The 27,599-nt window shown below is 34.9% G+C and overlaps 1 protein-coding gene across 1 annotated transcript in view; it reads left to right on the forward strand.

Moving 5' to 3' along the window:
* The first annotated feature begins 14,458 nt into the window (after positions 1–14,458).
* Positions 14,459–27,599, forward strand: part of LOC137388360 (CD151 antigen-like) — a 34,179-nt gene continuing 21,038 nt past the window's right edge. Inside the window, exons 1-2 of the mRNA XM_068074849.1 lie at positions 14,459–14,554; positions 21,513–21,698. Of these exons, the coding sequence (XP_067930950.1) occupies positions 14,459–14,554; positions 21,513–21,698 (282 nt within the window). The remainder of the gene's footprint in view (positions 14,555–21,512; positions 21,699–27,599) is intronic.

Raw genomic sequence — 27,599 nt, forward strand, 5'->3', positions numbered from 1 at the left:
TTCAGACTGATCTAAACAATCTTGTCTCATGGGCTAATGACTGGCAAATGAGTTTCAATCCTAGTAAATGCCAATCTATGTGGATCTCCAATGAATCTACCTTAGCTTGCAAATACTATATAAATCAAATTTGTCTCGAATCTGTTCGAAGTTTTACATACTTGGCGTTGTGATCAGCTCAAACCTTGCACCAGACCTTCACATTAACCATATTTGTGCTAAAGCCAATAGCACACTCTACATGCGATCCTTGAAATCAGCTGCTACTAAAACAAAATCTGTTGCCTATTTTACTACTTGCCGTCCCATTGTTGAATACAGCTCAGTAGTGTGGTCGCCATACATACAAAAGCATATCAAACAACTTCAATTGATAAACCGTAAAGCATATCATTGGGCCTTCCGCAAAAGAAAATATGATAAAATCACTGACCAAATGGATTTGGATGACTGGCCTACTCTTGAATGGCGTCGCAGACTTACTGGGAAAAGTCTGGGAAACAGTAAGGGAAAAAATTCTAAGTAAATCTGATTCAGTGGATACTGAATTTTCTGTGCAGCATTGTGAGGCATACCCGTCTACTCGTGTAGGTGGAATTAAATCCCACATAAATACAGAGACTAAGAGAAACTTCTTCTTTCATCGAACTGCACGCTTACAACACATTGTCTTGTTTTACAGTCTTTAACCACTTGTATACTAGTCACTAACACCATCTGGCAATCTAAAGTTTTGAAAAACTATTGACCCCAATCTCTTATTCTATAGGTTATCACAATAAGGCTTCTGCACAGGAACAGATGTGATTAGTGAGAAGAAGGGTCAAAATTGGTCTAAAACGTATCAAAACTAGCTAAAAACACTTTAAAATCTATCATAAATTGTCAAGAGTCATATTCACATATGCTTAAAAAAACTTCGACCTGTATTAGCTTAAAAATAATTTAAACTTGGTAAGAAAATCGCTGGTTTGTTGAGATGGTACTTCGTTAAAATACATTTGGTAAGCCATTGGGAGCGATTTTACCATTATCTGGTACGAGTTTAGCCATCACGCAATTCATAGTGCATTCTACTGAACACCGCAGGCTTTCTCACTATAAACATCCACTAAATTATACTACTCCTAGAATGACCAAGGTCATTTATCGGCGTAACAATTTGAGCGTCATCTTGGTCCATGCTGCATGGTCACGCTCCCTTTATAGTAACCTAGCAATATTGTATAACATTTAATCTCAATGAGCTTGCAGGCGCTTTTATCCATCCCCAATCTTAATCAACCTATATTTCATAGTCAAGATAAAGATCTATATAGCAAAGTCAAGCTAGCTAAACATCTACAGATTCTAGGCTATAAGTTTTTGTTGTAGATGGCTATTGGCATGGTTTCAACAATAGGCAGACAATTCTATATGGTCTCGGTAACATTTGCATTTTTTATCAACAGATGTTTCCACTGGCATCATTTGCATATCATTGGCATCGCTTGCCTTACCAGTCCAGTGAACTTTAGCTTTAAAACTTATTGACTATCTAATTGGTAAGAGATCACAATAGTTGTTTACATCTCCAAGAGCAGAAAACTGGCCAAAACTGTTGGATACATTTGACTAAAATCTTGCAACCTACATTGCTTTGTTCGAAAAGTGGTTGGATTGGCCTCGAGCCTAGATTAGCTTTAGCTATTGCGCCAGCAGGTCCCAACACTCACTATATCTTGATTTGTGTTATATTTATGTGTTATTCATTGATACAGACTAAAAGCAAACTATAAATCTTAACTACAGTATGCTTGACCACAAAATTTATTTGTGATTTAGAAAATAAATTATCTATGCATAGAAAATGAGCCAGATGCTCAGATGCTAATACAATGTCTAATAGCATTGTACATTGTATATAATAAATTAAACAACTAAATGCCTTCGAGCTGTACAAGTTGTATGCATATATAAAGCAAACTATAAATCTTAATTACATTATGCTTGACCATCAAATTTTTGTGTGATTCAGAAAATAAATGATCTATGCATAAAAAATTAATGAGCCAGATGCTCTGATGATCCTAATATAACGTCTAATAGCATTATAATATATATAAATTATATAATAAATTGAACTACTACATGCCTGCGAACTGTACAATTTGCATGCATATATATAGGGAAGTCTTAAAAATAAATACTAACTTAAACCGGCTATAGACAATTTATGTCACAGCGACATAACAGTTCACTGTCCTCTAAATAATATGCTTTTTGTAGCATTATGTCTGATGTTCACCTTATGTAAATCTAGGTTTCTTAAGTTGGCAAAGTGGTGCTGTCTTGAATCAAAGTATGTTGCAACCACTAAAGCTAGTAGTGAGAAGTGATGATTATCAATTCCTACAGAAGTGTCAGTACAATGTTGCTTTAATTCAAATATATCATAGCGTGCAATCTCTTCTTTTACACACTCCAGAATCTTGGGATATTTCAAACATTGATTTGCTGATGTAGCCGCCGTCAGATACTTTTCGGTGCATAGAACAGTTGTTACAATACCATCAGAAGGAAAAATCAAGCCACCGTTGTTTTTAACTCTTAACAGAACATGAATATAATCATATTTGCTAACTTCCTTAGACTGAATTAGGGAGAGTCTACGTGGCTCACAACACAACTTTTTAAGCAGTTTTCTGACAAGCCAACCAGATAAATATACAGCAATGTTGCCAAGAACAGGATTCGATGTAATGTTTAGCATTCCTTTGGAAAGCATAGTTTGTTTGTCAATAACATCTTCAACATAATCTTCACAACCAACAGTTGGTGACACATAGTTAGTAGAAGCTTGTAACAATGCAGTGTCATCCATTGATCTGACATTACCAGTAGTTCCTGGTGTAACACTACATCTTGTAACCAAGCGCCTAAAGATATGCTGGAACTGCTGTACTGATGGGTTGTTGTTCCAGCCTCCTGAAATAATAACAGTTATTCTTTGATGCAATTGGGAATAAAATGGAAATGGTGCTAAAATATGGACTGAATAATAATGATTTATCAGTTTATCAATCATAGACTCATTCAAGTGGGCACTACATAAAATTTCATTTTTGCTGGGGATCTCCTGCCGCCTGGAAACAGTCCACCAAGTATGCCATCTTTCTGGCTCTTTCTCTTTACTCGGAAACCTGATGATAAGAAAACTAGGTAATCAAATTATCAAAAAACATACAGATTAGGATTTGTGGTCTTATAGTCAGTTATAAATAGGGAAAATTTTATTGACAAAAAAAAACTGAAAGATTGACTTTTAACTTTTTAGAAAAATGTACCTTTGTTGCTCAGGATGTTTTTTGTGTTTTAAAACATTCTTATCAACTAACAGAAGTTTACTTTAATGAAAGAAACTTGCTCTCGTGACAATGATAAGGATTGCAGTTACTAACAAAGTTTGTTCCATGTAACTGGCACTGCTGATCTATGAGAACAGTGACTGTTGTTATTTGAATTTAGCAGCACCAGTGCTGACCTACTATGTCTCCAATACTAGCCAAGATGAATCAACCAGCAGTACAAATTAATTTTAGTAAAAACAGTCAACGATAGTGATATGTAAAATAATAAAAATCAGGTAAAGGTTCACTAAAGGCTGGCTGTGAGTAGTAACAGAAGCAAGCTACTAACCAGCTATTAGCAAGCTACTACTAGCCAGTTGCTAGCAAGCTATTACTAACCAGCTACTAGCAAGCTTATGGCCAGCTACTACTAAAAACTACTAACCAGCTACTAACAAGATACTAACCAGCTACCACTACCAAGCTGCTACTAACCAGCTATTAGCAAGCTACTACTAACCAGTTGCTAGCAAGCTACTACTAACCAGCTACGAGCAAGCTTCTAACCAGCTACTAGCAAGCTTCTAACCATCTGCTAGCAAGCTGCTAACCAGCTGCTAGCAAACTACTAAACAGCTACTACTAGCAAGCTACTACCAACCAGCTACTAGCAAGCTACTACTTACCAGCTACTAGCAATTAGCTTCTTCTAAACAGCTACTGCTGTACTAGTGCTACTAATGCAGGAATAAAATGCTAAACTCACCTGTGAAATTATATATCATTAACCCTCCGTGTTTCAAGGTTGTCGTAGTGGTAGCAATTAATGGCAAAACACTGATTTCCAGCAGAAAAATGAGTTTTTTTTCTTGGGATAACTATGATCCGCTATTTCACTAATTACACTCAGAAGCCCACGTAGCGTTAATCATGATGGCGATCAAATCGTTGCACGGAAGTTCATTGGTTTAGATAGGCCAATGCCATTCCAGGGGTAGTATAATTCAGTGTAAACATCATTTAGGGCGAGTCTGGACATTTTTTCTGAGTGTTTTTACCGCGATCGATTTTTGTCGATTTTAATTTTCAAATACTTTGACATGACGATGAACTCTTTATTAATAAAATATGATATAAAACAATTAAACAAAAGTTTCTTTTTGCAGACAAATATGAAATGAAATTGTATGGTCCTATTATAGTATATATTGACCTGAATAGATTTATATAACAAAAAATAGACAATATTATATACAATAAAATATTTTGACAATGAGATCGGCTAAAGCAACAAACAACATCTCAAATAATAGATAAACGTCGATACATTCTGTTAAAATCAACTAAAATTTGACGCAATCACATCTTCAATTGTCCGAAAACGACGAACCAATTAATGATTTTCGTTAGAGCTGTAAACCAATAAAACGTGCCCACTCAAATTAATCCGTTTAGAACTGAACAGCAGTCCACTATTTTAATCGTTGGCGAAAAATCCTTGCTATTATCTTGCTAAACACGTAGTTTTTGTTGAAGGTAATTAAAAAAATTTGGTCCTTTAATGAAACGATCGCAGTTAAGTATATACGGAATAGTTTTAGTCGTTCAGCAGATGTAACTGTGGTTAATAAAGTTACTGAATTAATACCGCCATTTATACGGAATAAAAACGGGGGTTCGTCTGTTACTTGGTGTTGTTGTAGCTTATTTTGTTGTAAATGAGCTATCTACCTTCAGTATTAGTATGAGTCCAAATCTCCTTATATATGGATAGTCTTGGCTTCAGTTGTGTTTGTCGTTAGGTGCAGAGGACTCTGGTTAGCTCGTGCTATAGTGTTATTCACCGTCTATGTGAGTGTCGATGCCGAGGTGGGAGGTAGTCTAGTGATGGTCAGGTTACGGTTCTACAACAAGGCTAATCCAATGCTATAGTTCATGTAACGATGCCTCATATATACACTACTGTACGTACACCTCCAACCAACCCTCTAAAGACTGGGTTGGGGTTAGATTAGCAGTCTAGACGTAAGATATTATGATACAATATACATGTTGATCGATCAACTATTAGTATACAATTAAATGATGTTGCTTCCTTAGTTGCTAGACATGGAATGAATATAACTATAAAGCTACTTCTATATAAATGGATAGACTGAATAGGAGTTGTGTTCCTACTATAGTGTTGCTATGGACTGAGTAAATAATTCCCAACTCCACAATCAAATGGTAAGAATATTGTAAACGTATGCAGCATGTAAGCAATGGTTGTTGATGCATACTTGTTTCCGTTAGTGGGAGATAATATATGCTGTAGGAATGTATTGTAACTGCTAAGTTTCCTACCTATTAACTAATCTCTTGACATTTACGTTTGTGGGAACATTGCTAATATACAGCTACTTCAAAAACATGATTTTCAGCTATAACAGTGTCTCTTATCTGTTGCTTGCTATTTTTACCTGGTTTCGTTAATATTAGAAACCCTCCAAATGTCATTCAAAACCTTTTTATCGCAAGATTAAAAGAAAAATTCGTTTTTGAGACAAACCCAACCTATGTGAGGTTATCTCTGTCGCAAATTTCATGTTTTCTATGCTGCAACATTAATTGTTTATATATATATATATACATATATATATACATATATATATATACATATATATATACATGTATATATATGTATATATATATATATATATATACATATATATATATATACCATGTATATATATACCATGTATATATATATACCATGTATATATATATAACCAATTAATGATTCGTGTATGTATATATATATATACTCGAATCATTAATTGGTTCGTCATTTTCGTCCTCTGGGACTTCTACATCCGGACAGACAAGCATGTCCTAGCAAACCAACTAGATATAGTGGTGGTGGACAAGGAGAACAAGAGGGCTACTATAATAGATATAGCAGTACCCAATGACTACAATATAGCCAGCAACGAAAAAGAAAAGGTAGAGAAATATCTCCCTCTTGGAGAAGAGATTGAAAAATGCTGAGATGTAAGAACAACTGTAATCCTGTAGTCATTGGGGCACTGGGTGCAATAACACCGGCGCATAAAATGTGGCTTGCCCAAATACCGACAGCAATCAACTCAGGTGAGTTGCAGAAAAGTGCGCTATTGGGAACAGCTAAGATCTTGAGACGAGTGCTCAAACCCCCAGGTCTCTGGTAAGAGACCCGAGTTAGAGCAGAAATTACCACCCACACGGGTTAACCGGGGTGAGAAAACAATTTTTATATATATACGAAATATTATCATATAATAACTCGTTTCACGTACAGCTGATATATTTTTTTTCAGATACTAACTGCACATGCTCAATGCCTGTCTCAAACCAATCAATCCAGTCTCAAACCGATGAAACATGAGATATAACCTCGATCTAAACACAAAATTTATCCAAGACTTAGAAAACTAGAGCGCGTATTTAATATGTGTACTTATACCATATACATACACAATGATACCAAATGAGTAGTACAATGTGTAATTTAAACAACATAACATAAACAATGTGTAGATAAAAACAGATACAGGTAGTTTTTCGCAGTGTAAGTGTGTTATGGGTGGGATTGGGAAAATTATGTTACGCATAACTAATCCGAATCCACACACAACATCAGTGTTGAATTTGCTTTGTCATTCCATTCTAGTTTGACTATGTTCAGTTAGTGTACTTTCGCTTTGTCATGCGGGAACTAATTCGATAATTACTGGTTTGGGTACAGGTGAAGGTGTTAAGCTGTTGTAAGCAATTCTGATATTTACCAGTAAAAGTTAATTCTTTATTCTGTAAGTTTAACAATTAAAATACACAACAACTAACAAAATTTTAAATAAGGTTAATGACAAAAAGTTAAAATAGCTAATAAAAGTGACACTCTTACTTGAACAGTCATCCATGTTTGCTTGTTCAGTTCATACGGCTGCGAGTTTCGATAGTCAGGCGAGAGTCATGGCAGTCATATGTAGAGGCTCGGTAGTTGAGATAGGGAAGAAGGAAAGGATCAGCTGATGATGGAGGAAGCTCCATAGGTGTGGAAAGGATAGAGGCTCCAGAGGCAAAGGGAAGAGAGAGGGAGACTCCAGAGGCAGGGGAACACGCCTCAGCAGGCGGAGGGAGCCTTAGCAGGTCCTTCAGGAAGGAAAGATAGATAGACTGATAGATAGACTCTGCGCCGTTGGGGTTGTTCTCTTTTATAGATGTCTTGGTTAGCCTGTGAGAAGATGTTCAAGTGCTCAGAATTTGTTCTTTATGTTGCAGAGGGTTAGTATTTGAGTGAACTTGTCTTAAGTATGTCATGAGAGTATAATGATTGGAAATGATGACTAACTCCAGGTATATGCTGACTATCATTTTCTTATGGTACCAGTTGTTCCGTTAGTTAAATATTGCATACATCTCCAGTCATGTAAGGGTTATCCTGTTGGCATCTGAATTCTTTTTTGTATCTCCATACAACAAGTGTTAAAACGTGCATAAATGATTATATACCAAATAATTATTAGAATGCACATGGAATGTCTGCATCAACTTATTGCCAAATATCTGTACTGAACTTTAGATGGAATTTATGATTAAGCTTGATTCTTGAGTTTAATGATTGAGATTCAAATCATCCGTGCTAGGACTTTCTATGAGCAAACTTGGATTCACATGCTTAGCAACAGAGACATTTCACTTAATAATATGGCCAGATTGACTGAAATAAACATATCAGTGTTTTGCACATCCAGAACCTGTTGTTGTATAGGATGGTAATTAATCTCAAGCTTGCCTCTGGTTTACCGTCTCAGAAGTGATGTATCACAAGAACCCACAGAATTCTTTTGGCTCTTCTATTAACAATCTTTCATTCTTTGCTTCTTTAGTTATCTGGATCGTTGGAGTTCTCTACACCTTTACTCATGGCACTAAACATCGTGGGGAGTTTGATTTTCATTTTGCTGTCAAACATCGAAGCAAAAGCCATTAGCCATGTAGCTATATATGCGGTGGATATCATGGCAAACTCTTGCAAGGCTTTCTCTAAAACAAGGCAGTCAGATTTAGCTATTTTCTGAACTTTGAGAGCCCAACCTTACCATTGGCCTGAGGCCACAAAGTAGTTTTGAAACCCACTTTATTCCACATTCATGGAGATAACTCTGGAGTTCACCAGAAACACGATGTGAACCATTGCCTGATTTGGGTATGTCCACACTAAGCAAAATCTCATCTCAAGAATTCCACAACACCCTCAGCTTATTTAGGTTTTGATGACATTAGTGGGCCAAAGTCAACATCTTCCGCCGAAAACTGGTTGGAATCAAAATCTGATCATTTCTAAGAACAACACCTTTACAGCAGCCCAGTTTGGTGTTCACTGATCTTACAACAGCCAAATAAGACCTCGAGTCACCAGCTTGAATAGCCTGAATAATAGGTTTTGTCTCTTCACAAAATTTTGTGGCTTCCTAGATTTCTCACCCACTCGTGACACATGGAACTGCCACTCACCTATGGAACAAATATATGCATCACCTGCAAAAGAATTACCAGTTATCGTCTTTGGACAGAATCTGCAGTGCTGTTACAACCTCATCTGGCTTTTATAGGGAAATCATAAACTCGCATTCTGAGACTGCATCGCTGTAATCTAGGACTACTTCAAGACGATAGGGATGAAATTTATTATTTGGTTTGCTAAAGTTGCTTACTAATGACTTGGGATCAGTAATTAAGCGAAAGTTAGTTTCGACTAGATACATTTAAAATTTTCACATGTGAACATGAGGTCAAGAGCTTCCAGCCATAATCCTCTGTGACCATAGGCTACTACTGAAAGCACATCAATTACGTAAGTACTGTTTCGGCTTATTTAGGTTCTTCAATATATTGGCTTTCAAATGAGCCATTGTTTGACATGGTGAGACAGACATTGGTGGGTGTTTATAGGATTTTCCCAGAGCTCTACCGCAGAAATGTTCAATGGTATAGGCTCGAAAATTGTGACATTATAATTTTCATATTCGGTGTTGTGTGGTCTTACCGCTTATTTTATCGCTTACAGTCTATATTTATTAACTACGATAATGACGCTAGTGGCAGGCGAAGGTAGGACAACAGGGGCGGATCTAGAAAAAAAATTGTGTGGTGCAAAATTTGTGAAATATATCTGGGGTGAGAGGAGGTGCCAGTGGGGCCAGGCAAGGGGCTGGCCCCGCGCCAGCAGAACTTTTTGAAATTTAGGCATCTTACAACGGAGGAGAGGTGTGTTTAAGCCCAAAAAAGTGTAAACATTTGTTTGCAGCAAACAACAAGTTTAGAGGTAAAAATTGACATAAGATATGATTAATTAAATTGGTGTTTCATAATGTTTATTATACTACGTATATCAAGATTACGTGTAAACAGAAAGTCAACAAACAATTGTGCAATAAAATAAAGACAAAATCTATCGCAAAACCTCAACAGCCATTTGGTTTGGCTTTGCAGAAATAAGCCATCATTTCTGCAAACTAACATAAAAAGTATTTTGTAGTATTAGCTACACAATGATGCTCTTATAAAACAGACATAGTAGGGCATACTTTTTGGAATTGTTGTTGAAAGAAATGATCCAAAGTTTGTTTTTGGTCTTTCTTCCGAGACATTTTGCTTTTAAAATTGCTTGTAGTACTTCTTTCAAAAAAGTTGTGGCTCAATTGGGGATGTTTATTGGGACCACCCTCATTTGTTTATGAGCTAAAAAAATTCAGGTCAAGGTTATTAAAACTTGATTGTTATAACGAGCCCTACTAGGCCATTTTTGTTCATTTTTTTCCAAAACAAGTTCCCAGTGAAATGAAATGTAATTCACTCAATTCTTGATGGACTTTAAATCTTTTTTTTTAATTTTTTTACCATATTTAAGGTGGTGCATTTGCACCATATGCACCACGGTAGATCTGCCCCTGGACAACTCCAGAGAACCAATGAACATGACAAAGGATTCAGTATCATTAGCTCTCCATGTACAGATTATTTCTATGATAAATAACTCAGATTCCAAGCACCATACTATGTTTTCCCGATAATATTATGCACTAGCTCTCTCTTTTTATTGTGATGTTGAGGGGCAAGACTGAGACTAGTTAATTTCAAGCATTGCGTGATCTCGCGAAAGTTCACTTAACATATAGTCCTAGGGCCACGTCACTGCAGGTCACAATTTAATTGATGTGATTTCATTACCTTTATCAACGACAGTATATTTATTGAAGCATAATTAATTAACCCAGAACATGTGTTTGCATTGGTCAGGCGTTAGCACGATCCCCGGGCATTGTTGATTATCTAGAATCCTAGTTTATTATAAGCGCTCTCTGGGTTTAAGGGCACCAATTGTCACAGAAAAGCACAGCCTCAATGGCAGCGTAAGGAATCGGCGACCTAAGGCTAAATGCTTATTATGACATCGCATTGTGGGAACCGCAACCAAATGTTTCTTTTATTGCAGGACATACTTTTGACACCCTGTTTTTCATAGTTCTATTATTCTTTGTGTATTGAATATAGGCTCACTCGAAAGCCAAGACTCTGATGTACTGAAATATATGATATAAAAATTATACAATTTATGTGCATTCAGATTTGCCTCCTTTATTTGTTTACAAAAAATAATTTTTTTGGCTTTATTTCTTGCTGTGGTATTCAATGATGCAACTCTAATTTTGGTTTACATTGTATGTATATAGTAATATGTTGGAGTTATCCTCTTGTTACGGTCTTGTAACAGAGTTGTATTCACCTATAATAGGAGAAAGTTTTTATTTGTACTCTGATTATCAATTAAAATAAATTGGTTATTGATTGAACTTAAATTTGGAGCTGTCTATTATTAACAACTCTTGGATTCTACACTACGTAAAGCATTACTTTCGACTTTTTTGTTAATCTAGTCTTTTGGAATCCATGATTCAGGATTAAAAACTATAAAATGAAAGTTATGACACCGAGTAAAATTATAAAAATATTGTAACGCCAAACTAGGTAAAGGAAAATCCCTAAATATTTAATGATTTACAAAACTGTAATGTTTCAAGAAACTGGATGTTAAAACTTACAACCTTTCCGTCGCATGGTAAAGTTTTACTGAATTGGCTACCTTGTAAAGCTGTATGCTTTTTTGTTGCTTGAGAATCATGGCATTTCATACTGAACAGCCCTTTGGTTGGTGAATCCAGAATCTATTGCTTGTGATCCTACATGTTTTCAATATAGGTACGTGTGATTAATTTCAATACTTATTCAAACTAAGTTTTCAATTACATCAGATGTAGAATCTTGTGAATAATTTCAAGTACTTATCAAAAATACTTCAGGGTGAAAAGCAATTGAGCTCACTAGGTTTTTTATTCAGATAACCACAGAATCAGTACTTCGGATAAAGCTTCACTAATAAATATTAAACCTAACTCAGCTAATAGATTTTTTAATCAGTACTGTTGGGGAATAGTGGGTAAATGTTTGATCATTTGTAACAAAAATATGTTAGTGCGCAGTGGGCAAGAGCATATTACTTGCGAGGGAATTAGTACTTACTGGAAATCGAAACATCTGTATGACCACGAGCTTATTTTCAGCTACTGTTAAACAGTTTGTCAATGTAAGCTAAACAAACTATTTCTATAATCTGTATGATAAATGGAATTATTTGTACTAATAAGCTAAAGACAATTTGTCTTATGTCACTGGTCAACGGCGAGACATTTTGTTTTAGTATTTTGAGAACAAGTGTCAAGCTCAGTTTTATTTTTATTAGCTGTTAAAAATTGCTGCATTTGTCTTGAACCTACATGTACATGTATTTAAAGGGAGTTTTTGAATTTGCTTTTGGTGTATATTTACGCCAGTGAACCTTCATATTTACCAAGTCATTTGGACAAAAAAGATCTTTGCATTTTTCAAATTGTTACTCAGCTGCTCAATTTTATTATTTCATCCTCATGTCATATTATTTTATAGGTTATTTTTCATGCAAAAAGTTGATGTCAGTTTATCCATTCTTTAGCTAAAGCTATCAGCAAATACTCAGATAGTCGCATATAGAATTCAACTACATTCATTATATAAAATTATACAAAAGATAGATTATAAAACTAATTGATAAGATAAAAAATTGAATAAAGTATTAATGAAAAAAATTGGTTTTCATTGTCACATTACCATTGCGTTAAAGAGATTCGAATTAAGATGATACAAAAAATAGGTGGTGTGTAAGTAAACGTTGTGATAAAGACAAAGTAGTCGAACGTTTGAATAAAAAATAAACATACCTAATGTAATTCTTTGCTTTTATATTTGCTATTATTTCTCAATCTATTTTCACTGATCATAGCGAGCTTCTCCATTTTCACTAGTTTTAGTTTTTTTTATATTCGCATTACTTTTATTTTTCGACAGCTACTAGTCAACTTGGAAGATTTTTAAGGAATGTTAAGAAAACTCTTGCTCATGTTTTCCTATTATTTTTAGTTGAAATTTTAAGAAAAACTGCCTTTAATTTTTCTTAATCTTTTACTACTCACTGAAAAATAAAGGTATGAAACGCTGTTTGATACCATTTGATCATAGAAGAATCAAACTACAGGATGTGAAAAAGCACTGCGTAAATATTTACTGATGTGTACAACTGCAGTATTTAAAAGACTTCAAAGGATGTATGTTGGAATTGTTTTTGCACATGGGCGTGTTCATGAATAATTATGGGGCATTTGGAGATATTTAATGCCAACTACACATGCACATGTGCCCCCATTATAAAATTTGTTGAATTAATTGATGCAATATTTTCTTGGCGTTCAGACAATATCAAATTTACTGATTTTAAAATAGTAGTTCCGGAGCTATGAAGTGCAACATGCGTAAATGATAGGACATCTTGTGATGTCCCATCATGCCAGTCCCAGTTATGTCGGATATACTAATAAACCTCTTTTACTGCATCTAATATCGACACTGGCTTTTTTTTACATGTATAACCGTCAAGTTTTCTATTTAGTCTAGGAGCAGAGTAACTCAATTGTGAGTTGTTATTACTTTTCTCAACATATGCAATATGATGCGTGTAAAAGATTCTTCAATATTTATATATTGCCTGTTTGAACGTTGCACTCTGTAACCTCGTTACTTATATACTTTCATGCTTAAATTACATCTCATCAAATGGCGGAGGCGTAATAAACAAGCCGATCACTGTTGCCATTGTGACAAGGAATTTCACAAACTGTGATTGGATAATTGAAATGAAACGTCATAATCCGCCAGTTTGCTTAGTAATAGCAGCCAAAACTAGGACCGTGTGCCCGAGCGACTAACCTCAAGTGATTTAGTAGTTTTATCACCTCAACAGATAAAAACGGTAACTGAATGTGTTGACCATTATAAGTTCAACCATCTGGAATTATTTACAACTATTGCTAGGAAAGCAGAACTAATTATTTTCATGATCAAACCAAAGACCTCGTTCGTTCACCACGATAGCCATTATTTCATTGTCGTTGAATATCAAGAACGATGTCCATATTAATATGATGATTCAATCACTTGACTGATAATAAATTTTAAGTAACTAACAGATGTCATCACAGACCAGATTTTCCATGTGATGTGGTTAAATATTCCATTGTACCCTACAGGATGAAAATATTCGTTGGTCATAAAAATTCGCGATTTCGCGAACAGTCAATCCCGCGAATTATTAAATTCAGTGAATAATTAGTTCTATTTTTAATCACAAGAGAGAATAACTACTGCATCAGATTGAAAACTAGTCGCTAACCTAGTTTTTAATGTAAATACTAAACGTAATTGAGTTCCAAAATATTTTAAAAATCATTGCCTGAGCTTTGAGCTAACACCATTGCCAATGCATCACATTTATTTACAAAATTATTCGAGGTTGTCACAAGATATGCAGAATGGCGTCATCGCGAAAATAGCCGCTAGGCAGAAGTACTAAACGTAGCCGAGTTCCAAAACTTCTTTAACTCACGCCAGGCTTCGAGCTTTATTGCCATTGCGTCAAACTTTACAAAATTATTCAAGGTTTTTACAAGTTATTCGGCATGGCTTCAGCATCGCAAAAAATATCTCCTAGTCCAACTCCATCAATCTCTAATACCGAAGTCAAAGACGATCATGATTCTGATCTGGACATTATGGTATGTATTTGATTTGCAGTGCAGATACGTTTTTCCATAATCAACTGCATTAGTTAATTCTTTTGTTTAAAAACTGATCGCTTTCATCCAATACTTCAGCTATTGTTTTTGTACTTCCTCAACACTCGTTAATATTTTTTCTTTTTTGTGTTTACTGCAGATTGAGAATGAAACAACTACTCCGATTACGAAAACTAGAGACAAGTAGTAATATTCATCAAGGCAGGAATATCGGCAGAGAAGCAACAAGTCAACCTAGACCCCCTTCATCGACAACAACTCCTTGATATCGCTGCAGCAAACATGATTAAATTATATATTTTATTTCATATATAGATATATTATAATTTATTACAAACTTGACTGTACAAATAAAATATATTACAAATAAAATTTTACAAACGATGAATGGAGTAAATATAAACAGTTTAGTCCATATGGCGGTTGTCTAGCAATAAAATTAAACTGGTACTCTTGATATATGAATACTAGCGTGTAATGGTGCTTTCTGACTAGTTATTTTGGTAATAGCGTCCCTGTCACTGTCTTGGGTAGGTGTTGAAGGCGATTATCTCGCTACTACATGGCTGGTAAGGAAGTTATCATCAGAACTCTCCTCGTGGCTTACTATTGCAAAGTTCTGCCGGTTGGCCAAAGATTTGTGCTCATAAAGGCGTTTTTGTTGCTTTTTTAAAAACAGATACGTTATATTCTTCTCGTAAGTAGCTGCGGTCACTTCAACCTCCCTGAATGATTTGTGATCTTCTAAGAATGACATCTACCACCTTTGCAGTCATTGTTCTTTGGTGTATGATGAAAAATCTCTCTCTCACACTAAAACAAATAATGAAGCGGTAGGGATGGAAAAAATAAGTATTGCGTTTTACCGAAGAACCAAAGTAAAATTCAAGTAATTTAGTAAATGAAAAAAAACTCATTACTTACCACAAGTTGTTGGCTTATCAAAGGACTCCTAAGCGATGAATATTCGTGAAAACCTCTGGACGCAGCAAAAATTGTTTACCGTAGCTTAGCACGATCGCCTCGCAGTTGTAAGCTAAATATAACCGGAACACGCGGTGTGGGCATGCGTAGGAATAACTCTATTACTAGCCGCAATAGAGTTAACTTTTCCTAGAGAGTGGCAGTTTTCAGCCGCGAATAAATTCATCCGCGAATATGCATGAGGAGACAATTTTCGTGAAATATTGCTCCGCGAACAAATTAATCCTGTAGGGTATCTTGTTGTTTTGTTCGTGTGAATTTGATGATCCGGTCTCCTACTAATCATGCAGCTTGTCCCACAAATCTCGGCTGGAGTAAAGACGACGATGAGATTTCTGTGCAGTGGTTTCCTGATGGACACAGAGCTATTTCCAGGCAGTTTGTCCATTTGACTAGTTGCTCATGCAGAAATAGTAGATGTGAAAGCCGATGATGATGCAAAACTGCATCTTTAGCTTGCACAAGTGTCTGTGTAGACTGCAGCAATGAAATGAACGATGAGGTTGAAAATGGTCATCATATACACAGTGATGATGAGCTTTAAGATTCTATTTAATAGTTTGATTAAATACTTTGCAATATGCTTTCTAGAATCAATTGAGTGTTTTCGATGTATCATGATAAACAGACTGTGTACATGGGTAAACATGCTATATAATATAATAATCATACAGTGTATCAAAATACATATACAAAGTCCTATGATATTAATTATTCTCCATAAAGTAAGTTGTCATCGAACATACTGCACCAATATTGTTTTTGCACACTACCCGTACAATAAATCTAAAAGTAAGCAAGAAATTTCGCATATAATTGTCAGTTAAATAAAAAAGAAATGACATGTACCAACAGAAAGTACTGAGAGATGCATAATAAATACTTTATGCTTGTCATGAGTCGCCCAGCACTATAATAATTGAATTTAAAATATTAAACATTGAAGTCGTTAGTTTGTCTGCATCACAACCAGTGTACTCAATGAGGTATACAGCATAGCCAGTCAATCAGTAGTTGTACAGGTCCCATTGTGAAAAGTATGAAGAGCGTTCCTGGCAGACCATGGTCTGCCGGGAACGCCAGATATTTCTCATCATCATCGTATCCACTGCAGTGAATACGATGATGAGAAATATCTGTCATATCGAGTCCTTGGCGGCTGACTACAAAGAAAAGAATCACATCCATTACATACAATGAGTACAAAATTGTCATAAAGACATATAAGAGCTTACGCTTATGGTGCAATATTTATCCATTATAACCTATCAGAAAGAACGATCTATCAAATCTTGTAGGTATAAATTTAAAACTTGAAAATAGGAAGAGGTACAAGACTGATTTTGATGTGTAAGCAATGTGCATAGCCCTACATGAGAAGAATAGAAGTACACCCTTCAGCTCTCGCCACAACAATATTTAGTTAACTCATACATCGCACACTTTTGTAAGGTAATAATTGATATGTGAGCACTATAATAATAATACAATATAACTCGATAGATTAAAATACAACGAAATATGTATTAATATATGATATCACACAACATAATGCCACACATAAATCATATAAAACAATTTAATGCAACGCAGTTCAATACAACATAATACAGTTATTATAATACAATACACCAGAATATAATGTAATAACACCATAATACAGTATAAGTTCTGCATGACACTATATAAAGATTTAAAACTAACCAAAACATCAGCTACATAATAATCATACAGTTGCATGAAGGTACTACACGTTGTCTTGAAATTGGCTTGACGTTTTAAAGAGCAATACAGTCTACAATTTTGTAAATAGGCGAGATAAGTCTTAATAATGATCAGCAGAAGCATGCTTTATAACAAATACTCCAATATTACTGGTTTATTCAAAAAATACACAAGAGGTATTTTACATGTATTTATGAAGCCCAATAATTTAAGTAGCTAACAATGTTATGTAGTGCTGCCGTCTTAGCCTAAAAAAATTAAACAAAGTGAATTAAGCCATTGAGTGTATATTATTAGGTTTATTGTGTAGTTTATAACCAATATGTAAAATATGGACTGAGAAGTTTGACAATGGTTCATTATAATCAACACTTATCACTCATTGATCCAGCTGACTGCGGTAAACACTGATAAACAATACTCTAGCAAGAAGCTGTTTTGTTTTGGAAAAGCATGATTAGGCAAAGGAAACGCAAGATTTTCAATGAAGCAATGCATTTAATCTTCAATTGATGAATTGTTTGATTATTTATTGAAGTATTAAGTAAAACAGTTTGCTATCATCTCACCTTAGTTTGTTCAGGGGTTTGAGATTCTTTGCAACTTGAGAAGCTCTATGTTATTTCGACTCACTAACAATCTTCATCAAGCATTCAGTGTAGTATTTGCATACGTCAAACACTGCGAGTTGCTCCGATGACTTTAATAGGTTTCTACGAACCTATCTGACTGTTTGTAGATGGTGCTCTACATCTCATAAAAACTTTAGATTATCGGCTTTTTTCCGTTAGTAAGGCTTATTAGAATGTAGAGCTTGATTATAAGAAATTATGTAATCCATAATAACTAGCTGTGATAATCAAATTAGATAGATTTTAAATTTTCACTGCTACCTACGCTGACGGCTGATTTAATCTTCAATGAATTAATGGCTACCGTGGTGAATGAACGAGGTCTTCGGTTTGATCAAAAAAATAATTAGTTTTCCTTACCTAGCAATAGTTGTAAATGATTTCAAATGTTTGGTCAGCGCGTTCAGTTACCGTTTTTATCTTTTGAGGTGATAGAACTGCTAAATCACTTGAGGTTAGTCGCTCGGGCACCCAACACACGGTCCTAGTTTGGGCTGCCATTACTGAGCAATCTGGCGGGTTATGACATTTTGTTCCAATTATCCAATCATACTCTGTGAAATTCCTTGTCATAGTGGCAACAGTGATCGGCTTGTTTATTACGCCGCGCCTCCGCCAATTGATGAGATGTAATTTAAACATGAAAGTATATAAGCAACGAGATTACAGAGTGCAACGTGCAAACAGGCAATATATAAATATTGAAGAATATTTTGCATGCATCATATTGCATAAGTTGAGAAAAGTAACAGAAATTATTTTTATGACAGATAGGGTTATCCTGCTCTCTGACTAATTAGACCGCCACAGTTTTAGCAACTTATATTTCACAGTTTTCCGAAAATAAATATAATATATCACATGACTGCAAGTCAAACAAAAATGCAAGACCATGGTAAAGTGGACCATTAATGTATTTTGAAAATACATTCCGACTATTCGAAAACACTGCGAGAGGGAGCAAGCCATTTCACTTAAAGTTTGAATTATTAGTTAAAATCAACCTTTACAGTCATTTTATGCTTTTGACACGCTCAAGTAGTGGTATTTTAGGTTTGAGGCGCATTACCGACAGGATATTCTCACTTATGGATAACTCGAGTAAGGAATTTCTGGCATTGCTGCTGTCCATCTTATCAGCAATTTTATTCATGGTAAGTTTCACTTTTGTTTCCAACTGCGCTGCTTTTGTTGTTCATTTTAGCACAAATGTTTTTCATATCACGACACATTTATGAGACTGTCATTGATATTTCGCCATAGCAAATTTTTTTCACACACTTTCTGAATTACAAATATACCGGTATCTATTATCAGCTTTTTGTCTCTTTTCCCATATTAATGCAATAATATCAGCATATTACTTAGAACTTGATGCTAATATCTGTTGTGTTTACCAGCCTGTTTATTTGTGTCAATACGTGTTAGTAATCTAATAGAGTAGACACTCCAATAACATAACTAATCTATTCCAGGAATGTTTGTTTCAGGTATTTTATGTTATATGTACAGTAAAATATGTGTAAAGTGCCTAATCTGTTCATAGGTCTTCCCCCAACTCACTCCTATAGCACTTCAAAAGAAATGAACTTTTTAATTTAACACGTGTACAGTAACTGTGATGTCATTTGTTTGTATTGACAGCGTTTCTCTTTTTTCTTGTCACTTTCACTTGGTTTGGGGTCATGGTTACAGCTATTGGCTAGGGGTACCTCACACCTTCAATGTCAATTTATATCAAATTTTTCAATTTTTCTCCAGGCAGTAACATCTATGCTGCAAAAAAACTATAAAAATATCGTTTAACTCTAAAGTGAAGTGAAATAAAAAATATGTATTTACTATATTAAGCGCGATGTCTGTCTGTCCGTCACCAGGGTGAAATATTACAATAAAAGATTGCTTTTAACAAGGCTCCAACTCGGGAACTTCAGATTGGTAGATGGAAAATTTTAACACCTGCACCAATAAAGCGAAGTTGGGTATTTCTGAATAATTCGGCAGCTACTTAATTGTGCTTTATTAGCACATTTGCCAATCTTTCGTGACAAACTATAGTGCCCTGGTATTACATTTAGTATATATAATAGATGTAATTTAATATAATACTAGTAGACGTTGTTTTCTTTCTCAAATGTTGCAAGGGAAAAAACGATATTTTTAAGGCTAAACGTGGAACTCACTAATCAAATTAATATATTTATTTGAGCACTTGCACCGACTTGGCGCTTTACATTATATGGAATTTCTTAGATTATACCAGCAAAAACTAAAACTTTACATCAATTAATTATGTTATGTGAAATTTACTCAAAAGGTTTAGGCAGTAGAAGCCTCTGCTGTACCTATAATTTACTCTCTCTGTTGATGTGAGTGTAAATATACTTTTTAGGTAGTTACGTGGAGTTGTGATATAAATTATATTTACTCAGTATTTTTTGTCATTATCAAAATATTTTTGTATGTTTTTGTTACTTCTGCAAAATGAACATCCCTATTCGCTTACCAGTTAGTAAACGTAACTCAATTAAACTTCTAAGTGGCATAGTTATTACCAGAAATTGTTGTAGCTCTATGGTACAGTTCTGATCATCCTTGATATTACCATAGTGACGATATTGTTGTAGCTCTATGGTACAGTTCTGATCATCCTTGGTATTACCATAGTGACGATATTGTTGTAGCTCTATGGTACAGTTCTGATCATCCTTGGTATCATCATAGTGACAATATTCTTGTAGCTCTATGGTACAGTTCTGATCATCCTTAGTATTACCATAGTGACGATATTGTTGTAACTCTATGGTACAGTTATGATCATCCTTGATATTACCATAATGACGATATTGTTTTAGCTCTATTGTACAGTTCTGATCATCCTTAGTATTCCCATAGTGACGATATTGTGGTAGCTCTATGGTACAGTTCTGATCATCTTTGATATTACCATAGTGACGATATTGTTTTAGCTCTATTGTACAGTTCTGATCATCCTTGATATTACCATAGTGACGATATTGTTGTAGCTCTATGGTACAGTTCTGATCATCCTTAGTATCATCATAGTGACAATATTGTTGTAGCTCTATGGTACATTTCTGATTATGCTTAGTAGTACCATAGTGACGATATTGTTATAGCTCTATGGTAAAGTTCTGATCATCCTTGATATTACCATAGTGATGATATTGTTTTAGCTCTATTGTATAGTTCTGATCATCCTTAGTATTACCATAGTGACGATATTGTTGTAGCTCTATGGTACAGTTCTGATCATCCTTAGTATTACCATAGTGACGATATTGTTGTAGCTCTATGGTACAGTTCTGATCATCCTTGATATTACCATAGTGACGATATTGTTGTAGCTCTATGGTACAGTTCCGATCATCCTTAGTATTACCATAGTGATGATATTGTTGTAGCTCTATGGTACAGTTCCGATCATCCTTGATATTACCATAGTGACGATATTGTTGTAGCTCTATGGTACAGTTCTGATCATCCTTAGTATTACCATAGTGACGATATTGTTGTAGCTCTATGGTACAGTTCTGATCATCCTTGATATTACCATAGTGACGATTTTGTTGTAGCTCTATGGTACAGTTCTGATCATCCTAGGTAGTACCATAGTGATGAAATTTGACAGCTATGTCGGTGTGGGTAATTTCTCTGTTACTCCATTTGGTCTTGTCATCACTCTGGGCCTAATCCTACTTGTTTACGGAGCTCTTGCACTCAAAATGCTGTACTCTGGAAGGATTATGATGTTGAACGTGGTAAGATACATTTTTGAAATGAGCTTCAACATAGAAAGAATTTGTGGAAAAATTTGGCCTGCACCGGACACCATTATTTGTAATTCGTTAAATCTCTTAAAAATGTAGAAAGTTGGCACATAGTTCTTATATAATATCAGTTTTGACACACAGTTCTACAGCAATTTAGAATTCAAATGAGGAGTTTCCTTTTCTTACTAGTTTTTGTAAAATTGGTTAAGCAAAGCAGTCTATTTACAAGCATAATCTATGGTAATTGAGGAGTTTCAAATTTGATCATAGTAAGACCAAGCATATTAGACCCAAAACCTTTATAGCATTGCAATGTTTTTATGCCTCATTATTGTAGCCTGTTGACATACCTATGTAGCTATTTATAGACCAGAGCAAACTGACACGTTCTACTCTTCCATTTTCATTGTGGTTGTATTGTAATTAAAGACAAGTGTAGCCATCTCCAAAAATGACTATCGAGGTCTGTTGAATCTGAGAATGATGTGTAAATTTAAGCATTCACAAACACACTTGATATATACAAGAATTTTTTTGAACAGACTACAGTAAAGGCGTGGTCACACGAGCACCGAACCGACATAGATTCGGTTCGGAGGCTGGTTCGGTTCGTGGCACATGTCACACGGCATCCAAAGTCACTTCGCTTCCTAGATACCATTTGTATAGAGACAGGACACTGTTTCATTGGTAGTTTTTATGTATTTGAATTAAATATTTCTATTGTAAACAAAAAACTTTGAGGAACAATTATAAATTATAATCACACAGCAGATTTATCAGAAGATTGTTCAGCTCCTCAAAATAAATCACTCAATACAAAGATTTTGGCAACCTTTCCCATCAACATATTTATATTTTTTATTAACATATGAATGTTTTTCTATGCTGAGTACATAACAAACAAAAACAGTCTTTATCATAGTACAGTGCACCCTCGAGATACGATGTTAATTCGTTCCAGAGTTGGCATCGTATGGTGAAAAATTCGTATATCGGGGTATAAAGACCATTGTAATTATACAATGCAAACACCCCCTGGTAAAAATCGTCAATTTTGTTTATAAAAATGTGTAAATATTGACAATTAGCAACAAAATAGTATGTTAACTTTAGTAATTATAGTTACCTACAGTAACTGTATTGTGTTTAGTGTATTTTAATGGTTATGATCTGCAATAAAACGCAAAATTATAATGTGTGTACCAAATGTAGTACGTACGGTAAGGAGTTCTTGCCTTCAAAAGGTACTCATAACATAAACTTTGAATTCACCTCAAGCAAGTTTAGCTTGCTAAGCCTACACTTAAAACTAAGTTTTAGTATGTATTTTGAACTATTTTACTGAATTTCAACTTTTTATTACGAAATTTTATCCTTCAGCAGTTCCTATCGTCACTTTCACTATAAACTTTAGCCTATCTGGTTGAAATCTTTTTCGACCTAAATCAATAAGGCCGAGCGATGCAGTTATAGAAAGCAGCCTCTCGCACACTTGACCATTTAATGGCTACCGAAAAGAAAAATAAAGTTATATTTTCTATACTGGACGTACATACCTTTGGAGTAACTTAGCTGGTACATGTAGCGGGTAAAGCAGAGAGGAGGCAAAAATGTATCAATGTTAATTATGGTGCTGTACACTTGAAAATAAATTTAAAACGTAATGAATTGGAATTTTTTAGCACACTAAAAGAAGTTGTCCATTCCTGTCCAATTTCTCTACGAAAAAATTGATGGTGCAATGCAGAAAATTGCTAGCTAGCGCTTGTAAAAGGATCCAGAGAATTTGGTACAGTAGTTTGTCTTGTATGAAATGTGCACAAGAATCAATGTAACCATACATACAAAGTTTGTACGTATTTATACCCTATGGGGGACAGGGCTTTAGCAAGTTTCAGAAAGTAATGTGGATGCCTCAACTACCTTGAGTAGCTAGTTATATGAGTTACATACATACATACATACATACATACATACATACATACATACATACATACATACATACGATGAATTGTATTCACGTAGAAGATAACAAGCCCATATGCAAAGACATGGTTAAACAAGAAAATATAACATAAAATCAAAAGGAAACAAATAAAATGAATAAAATATGAAAAACATGCCACACAAAAGATGAATAATAAATATTATACATGCATTGTTTTAATGTACCAGTCCACATCAGTAAACTAAACACTTGAAATATTTCTGCGAATCTGGGATTTTCTGTATCTTCTACATCTTCGCCTTTACTAAATGGTTGCTCCTTTTGAATGCTGATCGCGTGCATGACCTAGCTCATTCAAATCTTCAGTCGGAAGCTCTTTCTTGTGCTTGCTTTAATGGAGTTCTTGTTTTAATAATAATTGCAAATGCTGATTGGTTGCGATCATATTCCTTGACAATGTTAATAATACGGGTCCCTTCTTGTTATTTACGACATCCAACTTTGTTGACATAGAAATAATTTTTCCTTCGTTTTGTAACGTTTGTATCGGTCTCAGATTCCATAGATAACGAATTAAATGTAGATAGTTGTAGTTATATACGTATGCTGACTTGAATGTTTATAGTAAAAGCTATAACAACGCTACAAATGAATATTTGCTCTCGCTTGTGTATTTTACACGAAATTTTCCACGCGGACATGAGAGAAGTCGATCATCGTGTCTCTTCTAAACGTTCTAAGAATGTTTTCGGCAAACTATATTTCGGTGTCTTTTTTATCTCGACGTGTGTTATGAGCACACCGACGGCCAAATTCTAACTTGGGCGAAACTTTTTTCAAATTCGTATGGTGAAATAAAATTCGTATAGCGAGGTGAAGATATCACAATATTTGACTTCGTAAGGTGAAAAAATCGTATATCAGGGTAATCGTATCTCGAGGGTGCACTGTACTGTGGTTTTACATAAATAAATCAGTCAACGATACTTCATCAGGATGAATATGACACATTACTAATATTCTACACAAAAGAAAATCATAACCATTCTCTTACATTTATGCAAAACTTAAGTGCAACATCTTACATTTATGCAACACAATCACAAGTTCGGGTGAGCCTTGTCGTAAACTGCCTCATGTTGTTTATTTAACGAAATAAAAGTATCGTCCCATTTCTTTTTTAACTTTGCTCACACGCACGTAAGGATAAATGTGACACATGCTCGCTAGAATTTTAACCAGCCAATAAGAGCAAGTGTTCGACCACGAAATTTCGAGCAGGACCGAAATGGTTCGTTTCGGCCAGAATTGTCTTCGGCCGAACTTTTTACAGCTGAGAGTGACGTCGTTTTGCGTCATTTAGTTCGGTTCGGCGCTCGTGTGACCACCCCTTTATGGGGATGTATTTCTTTTATGTAACATTAATTTGTTTCCGGAAATTTCCTCTACTAGTTTGTTCATTCATTATTAATTAAAATCGTTGGATTAGGGTTTTATTAGGTTATTATTTATTAGGTTTTATGAGGTTGGATTAGGGTTTTTAGATTCTCCATGCCTAGTCCAGAGGGGTGCTTGTGACGGAATATCTACAGTGTCTATCGTTAAAGACCAAAACAAATGCATTTAGCCTTTATTTATTCATAAGCTCATCTATAAATTCGGAGTTATCCTTTACACATTACCTTCAAAAACAAATGTGTTCTATAGCTTGAAGAATGATTCCCGTCAAATCCAATGAGAACATTTGTAGAATACACCGAGTGCATTGGTTATATGACAAGCGTTTGGTTATCGTTAACTATTTACAAAGGTCTAGGACCAATGTTTTTGTTGTCGCATTAGCATGCAAGCTCTTGGTACCAGACCACAACTGACTTGGTTATCACATACCTTCATGTGTTGTCCAATCAAGGCAGCATTACTATAATTTTCCTACAATTGTGGGTTGCATGGTCGAGATCTGAAATGCTCACATCGACTTACCAGATTACCAAAGTACTGCTGGTTAAAAATGATGAAGTTGAAAGTAATTCCTCAAGTATACTCTAGTTGGTGTTTAGGGTGCGTTGTTTTATTTCTCCACAAGATATCAACTAATGCTGGAGATCGTTTGGTTCAAATTATACTGAATAATTTACACAATTGTCAATGTGTGTTTGTACTATAATCGTCTTTGAAAATTGCCATTTTTCAAAAATGAGATTTGTTAAACATTAAATACAAATGGCTTTATCAAACATGCACTCAGCATATTGAAGTGATAGTATCGCCTTAATTAGTAGAAATTGAGTTCTCTTATATTCACTGTAAATGAGTTAAAGACTTTGTTAATGACTGCAATATGATGTCATTGCACATAGTTTGCTGAATAAAATTTTTTGTTAAGTACTTATTACTAATGCAAGCGATCACATTCTAATTATCAATAGAGAATATTTATGAGTTTTCCAAAATTCCAAAGGCTTCTGCCTTCTGAACACTAGCTCTCCTAGTTAATAGCTCAAAATCAAACGTATTGGTGCGAACATGCTTTAATGTCTTAACAATAGCTTGGATCAAACATTTCAAGACTGCTTACGAAATGCTGATGTGAGTTATATGTTATGTCTGTCTGTTGCATTTTCTCTACATCTCTGATGAGAGTTATACGTTAAACCTGTGTATTACAATATCTCTACATCTCTTATGAGAGTTATACGTTATACCTGTGTATTACAATATCTCTACATCTCTGATGAGAGTTATATGTTATACCTGTGTATTACAATATCTCATACATCTCTGATGAGAGTTACTGTAAAACCTCTAATTGAATGCTGTGGCGCTCTATTTTTCAACCTTCTATAGTGGCGGTCAATTGGAGGCGGCGTTCAAATAGAGGCTGGCGGTCTATTTTTCAAATGGCTCGTCAGAATTTTTGGAAGATAAATTTAGCCCTATTACGGGCAAAGCGAATGCCGCCTAAATTTGGCTCTCTTTTTCCGGTAGAGCAATATTAAACCTTTTGGATGCAATAAATCTGCTAATTTACCTCCTACTTGTCAAAGGTCTCTTAATAAATATGCATCGAAAAATTGAGAAATATCTCTGCCATTTGATATCTATTGCTTGCAATTGACCTACGATGATATTATAGCCTGTGTCCTTTGTAAATTGTTGACATTTTCAATTTTTATTTCGTTCTAAATTTGAAGACACATTTTTATTTTACATCTGTATTTAACAATGTTGCATAACATCCCATTGCACTCATTGATATGTTTGCTACAGTTTGCGGCCAAAACTAGCTTTTTATGTGCAATAGAAGTGGAGTTACGAGGGTAGATCAATTGTAAGATCAGAATACCGTAATGATACTATCAAATAATATGCTATAAATCTGCAAATTTACACGTTATATAATGATAATTTATCAAATGCTACAAAGATATGTTTATGAACAAGTGACATAAACAAACCATCCTTATAATACATGCAGAAACAAAAATTAATATATCTAAAACAAAAATATTTGCATCGTTTGCTCGGATAGCTGCGTTCTGATAGTTGCTTTCAATCGAACGAACATATTCTAGTTTCCAATACCTTCCACAATATCTTCTGGTCTTAACTCTTCTTCTGCACTGCTGAACTAGTCGATATTAGCGTCTAAACAATTTTTTGGCAGAGCAAAACTTTCACACGCTGGGTTTAGCACTAATGCAACGCGTAAAAGTTTGCTTAGTAAACGTAACCTTTGGTCCAAAACTTACAAACCAGTTTTTATATGCATGTCCTTCGAAGTATTAGGACCGCGTTAAACAAGGAACTACTATTAGCCTGAGGCAGTTAGTAGTTATTTCTATGACGTTGCTTTCAAAGTTCTACTATCGTAAATTTAAACCGTTTTTTATATGTACATGCACTTCGAAGTATCAGGACCGCGTTAAACAAGGAAC

The sequence above is a fragment of the Watersipora subatra genome, chromosome 1, assembly GCF_963576615.1.
Source record: "Watersipora subatra chromosome 1, tzWatSuba1.1, whole genome shotgun sequence".
Classification (NCBI taxonomy): Eukaryota; Metazoa; Bryozoa; class Gymnolaemata; order Cheilostomatida; family Watersiporidae; genus Watersipora; species Watersipora subatra.